Source organism: Morus notabilis, unplaced genomic scaffold (assembly GCF_000414095.1).
Source record: "Morus notabilis unplaced genomic scaffold, ASM41409v2 Scaffold705, whole genome shotgun sequence".
NCBI lineage: Eukaryota > Viridiplantae > Streptophyta > Magnoliopsida > Rosales > Moraceae > Morus > Morus notabilis.
In genome coordinates, this window is record NW_010357938.1 from 348,131 (window position 1) to 354,920 (window position 6,790).

Here is a 6,790-nt window from a genome sequence, read left to right on the forward strand (position 1 = left end):
TCACCACAAAATTAATTAAGAGTGACTCTCACTCAAGCTCAATTATAAGCCTTGTTTGGTGAGGGAGAAAGTAGAAGATAGTGAAAACATTAGAGTAGGGAATAGATTGAGTAAAAAATAAAAATAAAAATCCTCAACGGATCAAATTTTGGTCCTTGCAAATAAGAATATTTAGGTGTTTCATAGAAATCAAGTCCTCACCTTATTAAGTAGATCATGCCAATATCTCCAGCTAATGTGAGATTTTAATATGCCCCCTCACGCACAGCGTGGACTATGCCAAACCGCTGCGAATAAGTCGATATAGGAGGACCCAACATTGTAAAACTGGGCCTGCTCTAATACCATTTTACAGAAATCAAAGAATATTATGCCTAACTCAACCTAACAAACTGACTTGTTAGAGGAGTATTGTCCTCACCTTATTAAGTGGATCATGCTAATATTTTCAACCAATGTGGGATTCTAATAAGGTGAGAGAATTCATATCAAACACAATAACAATGAAAATATGTTTTTTTTTTTTTTTTTTTTTTTTCATTTCCTGCATTTAAGTAATATGTACATTTTTCTACCAAACAAAACCTAAACCTCAATAATATAAAAACACGTAGGACTTATTGTTGTGTACTAGCTTGCCTTAATACCTTTATTTACAAAGAAATAAGGCTAGGTATGAGAATCAGAGAAGAATCAAGTCTTAGGCTAGAGGGATGGAGCTATAGTATTAGTAAAACCCCCATTTAAAACTATAGGCTTGTACTCACATCAATCTAAATTGTTTTTAAAGTTGGTGAAAAGTCTAAAATATGGTTGTTAGAATGCAGGTACAAAATCAAGTGACATCATTTTATAACAGTACCAATACCCTCTTTCACCAAGACAATTGATTTATCATCACAATCTATTGGAATACATCTTTTTTTTAAAATTCTTTTTGGATAAAATTGTACCCTAGGATAAAGGGCACCTTTTTTCATCAAGAGAAACAGACAAATAAAAAAAGAAGAAAAGAAAAAGAGAAATATATCCCTCAACTATGGAGATATAGATTTAGAATATATATATATATATACACACACACACACACAAGTCACAATTAGTAGAACCAATAACAAATATATATAATTGTCCTGTGACCAGACAAGACCGATATAAAAAAAAAATGGGAATCTTAAAAAATGATCTGCAGCTTTTTTTTTTTTTTCCCCTTGTTTTCCAATAAAAAAAATGAAAAAAAATATATATACACAAGTCACCTTTTTTTTTTCTTGTTTTCCAATTAAAAAATGAAAAGAAAAATAATCAGTCAGGATTCTTACAAGCACAGATGAGCAATGAAAACTCATGACCTGCAGCTTCTTCCTTGTGCTCCAAAACTGTCGTTTGTTCCAACCAAAGCCTGCTGTTCAACCCAGTTCTTGTCCTGAACATGAAAACGGCACAACCAGAAGTACATATATATATATTTTTTTGTATATATATGAATATGTATTTATATACCAAACCATGTAGTCATCAATGAGAAAGTGACTGAGATTTATTGTCACATGTATGGCATGGACTTCCACGTGCAGTGAAAAATCCGTGAAAACCAACTAGTCATGGGCGTTGTGTTTTTCTTTCGGCCTGCGTTAAAGCCCCTCACCTAACGTTGCAGCGTTGCCCGCCACCCCCAAAAGGATAGTGAGAGGCCAATCACTTCTTCTTTTTTTTTTTTTTTTTTTTTTTTTTTTTTTTTTTTATTTTTTATTAATTTTTTTTTTTTTTTTTTTTTTTTCTTTTTTTTTTCAATGTTACATTAATTATTTCAGTTTTATTTTACACTGTGATATTGGTCATATTATTTATCATCGCACATTAGATACCAAAAGTACACAAAATTTATAGTTCGCCATTGGTGTAACAGTTTTAGCTAGGCTTAAAGGGTAGATCCGCACAATTTATGTGACGCGTGTAGGTAGTTCAGTCAATTTTTATTTTTTATTTTTTATTTTTGGAGTATTTCTCTCAAAACCTCAATTCCATAGGTACTAGGAGTTTTTTTTTACGGTAGGGTATCTCTCTCAGTAGCGCGGCGCATGTTTCTGAACATTAAATCTCATTCAAATCACATAAAAAGAATATACAAAACTGATAGAACTTGATATATATCTGTTGGAATAATATTTCTCTATTTTTTTTTACAGTAGAGCTTTATTTTTTATTTATTTTTTTTGGAATATTTCTCTCAAAACCTCAATTCCATGGAGAATATCTAATTATTGGTATCAGGATTCTTGAAAGGAAAATGTTATTCATCCTGACTCATTAAACTTGGGATGCCTCATATGGGACGGAGAATCGAGATAAATATTAGTACTCTTCATGAGATGAATGTCATGTATGATCGTATTTGATATATCACCACAAAATTAATTAAGAGTGACTCTCACTCAAGCTCAATTATAAGCCTTGTTTGGTGAGGGAGAAAGTAGAAGATAGTGAAAACATTAGAGTAGGGAATAGATTGAGTAAAAAATAAAAATAAAAATCCTCAACGGATCAAATTTTGGTCCTTGCAAATAAGAATATTTAGGTGTTTCATAGAAATCAAGTCCTCACCTTATTAAGTAGATCATGCCAATATCTCCAGCTAATGTGAGATTTTAATATGCCCCCTCACGCACAGCGTGGACTATGCCAAACCGCTGCGAATAAGTCGATATAGGAGGACCCAACATTGTAAAACTGGGCCTGCTCTAATACCATTTTACAGAAATCAAAGAATATTATGCCTAACTCAACCTAACAAACTGACTTGTTAGAGGAGTATTGTCCTCACCTTATTAAGTGGATCATGCTAATATTTTCAACCAATGTGGGATTCTAATAAGGTGAGAGAATTCATATCAAACACAATAACAATGAAAATATGTTTTTTTTTTTTTTTTTTTTTTTTTCATTTCCTGCATTTAAGTAATATGTACATTTTTCTACCAAACAAAACCTAAACCTCAATAATATAAAAACACGTAGGACTTATTGTTGTGTACTAGCTTGCCTTAATACCTTTATTTACAAAGAAATAAGGCTAGGTATGAGAATCAGAGAAGAATCAAGTCTTAGGCTAGAGGGATGGAGCTATAGTATTAGTAAAACCCCCATTTAAAACTATAGGCTTGTACTCACATCAATCTAAATTGTTTTTAAAGTTGGTGAAAAGTCTAAAATATGGTTGTTAGAATGCAGGTACAAAATCAAGTGACATCATTTTATAACAGTACCAATACCCTCTTTCACCAAGACAATTGATTTATCATCACAATCTATTGGAATACATCTTTTTTTTAAAATTCTTTTTGGATAAAATTGTACCCTAGGATAAAGGGCACCTTTTTTCATCAAGAGAAACAGACAAATAAAAAAAGAAGAAAAGAAAAAGAGAAATATATCCCTCAACTATGGAGATATAGATTTAGAATATATATATATATATACACACACACACACACAAGTCACAATTAGTAGAACCAATAACAAATATATATAATTGTCCTGTGACCAGACAAGACCGATATAAAAAAAAAATGGGAATCTTAAAAAATGATCTGCAGCTTTTTTTTTTTTTTCCCCTTGTTTTCCAATAAAAAAAATGAAAAAAAATATATATACACAAGTCACCTTTTTTTTTTCTTGTTTTCCAATTAAAAAATGAAAAGAAAAATAATCAGTCAGGATTCTTACAAGCACAGATGAGCAATGAAAACTCATGACCTGCAGCTTCTTCCTTGTGCTCCAAAACTGTCGTTTGTTCCAACCAAAGCCTGCTGTTCAACCCAGTTCTTGTCCTGAACATGAAAACGGCACAACCAGAAGTACTACTCGAATTGAAGAACCAATCATGAACATCCCACATCATATCAACCAACAATCCGTCCAAGAAAATCGCTTGATTCCCACGAAAATTCCACCTCAATCTCCTCACCTTAAATATTGTCTTCTTATCAATACAAACAGACAAAACAGGATTATTATTATTATTATTATTCTTGTTATTATTAATATTACTATTGTTGTAACTTTCTTCTTCTTCTTCTTGGTCTCTCCCACACTTTATCACAATATCATGTTGAATTCCCTCGTCACAAAACTGAGCCTTTGTGGAGTAGAAAGCGTTACAAGATATCAACCTCTCACTCCTAGAAACCAAGGAGAATTTCCCATTTGGAAATCCTGTGATAAGATTGATATTACTATTATTATTCTTTGCAATATAGTCCTTGTGACCAAGAACCAGGCAAAGTTCCGAGTCAACCAAAACCATGACGTAAAAACCATCAACCGGCTCTGGCCCTCCTTCATACTTGGCGTTGGAAAAATCCCACAAAACTTCAACCTCGTGGTTACCACAAGATGAAATGAAATTCTCGTTGCCCTTTTGCTTCTTTAGCCGCTTGAAAGTCTCCGAGCTTATCGCCTTTTCGCCGCCGCCGCCGCCAACGACTTTGATCCCGGCTGTGAGGTTGCTGAACCAAGTGAGCGTGATCATGAGGACTTGGTTTTGGTTTGAGAGCTTTGTTTTGTAAATGCAAGTGACTTCTCTTGGGGTTGAATAACAAGGGTTGAGTTTTGGGGTGAGATAATTGGCCAAGTTTGAAGAGCCTGAACAATAGGAATCTGAGACCTTAATGGCATGTTCACTATAACAAGTTGCTACGCTCCTCATGGTAAGGGGAAAAAAAAAAAACAAAAGACACAACGAAAGATAATTAAAAGAAGAGAAGAGAAATATGAGAAATGGGCAAGGAAAAAGAGGAGGATTTTATTTTTAAGGCGTTTGTTTTGAAGGAAGATATTGTGGAGAGTGAAGGAGACAAAAGATAGATTGGGGGAATAGAAGAAGAAGAAGAAGAAGAAGTAATAGTAATACTTCTCTTCTTCCCTTTGGTTTTCTTCCATGTGGGGGAGATGTACTTTCCATTTCACAGAATTAGTGCAAAAAGGAAACCCAGTAAAGACAATTTTTTTTTTTTAAAAAGAAAAATAAAAAATGAAAGTAATCCATGTTCTAAGCCAGCCCATCTACATTAATTACGATTCCCCTTTAAACCTTAATTTTTCTTTTCGTTTATGAAAAAAAAAAAACGGAAAAAGATGACCATGAAAGAGTTATTACATAATAATAAGGTTCCATAACCCCTTTTCTTGTGCCAGTAAGCCATCATAGGGGAATAAATTAATTTACATAATTAGTGCCTTAGTTTGTGGTGACATTAAATTTCTTGTATTCATTGTAAAATTAATTCCCAAAATAATATTATAATAGACTGACCAATGCGGGAAACTTTTTTCTTTTTTTTTTTTTGGCTGCCTCCTTTGTTAAAAGAAAGAAAGATGAGCATTTAATGATTTTACTATGTTAGATTAGAGGGTGAGACAAGTAAGAAATAGGTAACTGCCATGGGGTGAGATTTCCATATTTTAGATATATGATGCCACATGGGTTTAGGCTGACTTGGAATAGTATTGGATAACATGGGGTTGGCTGATGGTGATGATGATGAATAGGTGATGGTGATAGGTGGGTCCCTTGTGAAATTAAAAAATGGCCCAAGGAATTCACCTACTACCATATGAAGACAACTATGAACTTGGATTTTCTTAAAAATTAGGAAAAAAAAATTAAGGTCTCATTCACTCCGCGGATTCGAGTTTTTAATTTGAGTTAAAATGTGACATTTTTTGAAAGCTTTTTACTGTAGCACAAAAGGTTAGATGTGACATTTTCTGAGAGCTTTTTACTGTAGAAACCTAAAACTAAAAACTCGAATCGGTGAAATGAACGATGCCTAATATCTTTGAGTTTGGATTATTAATACTTTAAGAGTAATGGGATGTTTATTTTCTATATTCGTTTATGATTTTAAATTATGATTCATGGTTTTTTACAGTATTTTTTTCTCATAAAAAAACACACGTAAAATGAGAATGATTCTAAATCATAATTCTGAATCTATGAACCAAACGTCCACTAACATATTCTAAACTCATACGTTTTAAGAATAAATTCACTAATTTTCTCTAAAAATAAATGAAAGAAAATAAAAGAGAGGAACTTTTTCTTAAAAAAAAAAAAAAAAAGAAAAAACATTTGTTTACCATCAATTCGTAATCTAATTGAGTCACTGCCCAGTTTCAGTTACAAAAAAAGCTGGCCTTCTTTCCGTTTGAGAAAGAATAGTGACAAGCAAACAATAGCCAGAAGTTGTTCTTTGGAGTGTAACTTGAGTGTAATTTTTGAGTTAAATTTGACTTATAACTTGAGTTAAAGTTGTAATTTGAATAAAGTTGAGTAAAGTTGAATAAAGTTAAAATTTAAAAGAACATAAACTTGAATAAAATTGTAACTTGAGTTTAAACTTTTTCTGAGTTTTATTATAAAAGAACAACCCATATTTAGCTTTTTTCACTTCCTTGAATTTATGACACATTTAGGCCTAAAAAAAACAGTTATCTTGCATCACATTAAGATAACTTTCTTAAAAAGGAGCAAAAATAAATAAAAATTAAAAAAGAAATTAAGATAACTGTCTTAGATCAGTTGTTGTTCAAAGGATAAAGGGCCACTCTCATCTTTTGGCCCACAAAACTCATTTTTTGGTCCACAGAGCTATTTGGTTACTTCTCAGAAGCAAAATCACAAAGAAAAAACACTATTATGAAGAAAGTAGATATAGATTTTATCAGATTTCAAATATTAGGCATGTAGCCTAGGACAGATCAAGTTGGTGATCACTTTCTTCTTTTT

The 6,790-nt window shown here is 32.3% G+C and overlaps 1 protein-coding gene across 1 annotated transcript; it reads right to left on the reverse strand.

The window, feature by feature from the left end:
• Nucleotides 1-3,709: 3,709 nt before the first annotated feature.
• LOC21396973 lies at nt 3,710-4,708 on the reverse strand. The gene is made up of 2 exons (XM_024177239.1): nt 4,103-4,708; nt 3,710-3,967 (listed from the first exon to the last, which is right to left on the reverse strand). Exons 1-2 carry the CDS (start codon nt 4,706-4,708, stop codon nt 3,710-3,712), a joined length of 864 nt encoding a protein of 287 aa, XP_024033007.1.
• Between the last annotated feature and the right edge of the window lie 2,082 nt (nt 4,709-6,790).

What these genes read in the sequence shown, in the direction of transcription:
- LOC21396973 (XM_024177239.1), bottom strand. Translation starts at nt 4,708, where the DNA reads ATGAGGAGCGTAGCAACTTGTTATAGTGAACATGCCATTAAGGTCTCA. An exon ending in AGGGAATTCAACATGATATT is followed by an intron (nt 3,968 to 4,102) that starts GTGATAAAGTGT and finishes ACAATATTTAAG; the next exon opens with GTGAGGAGATTGAGGTGGAA.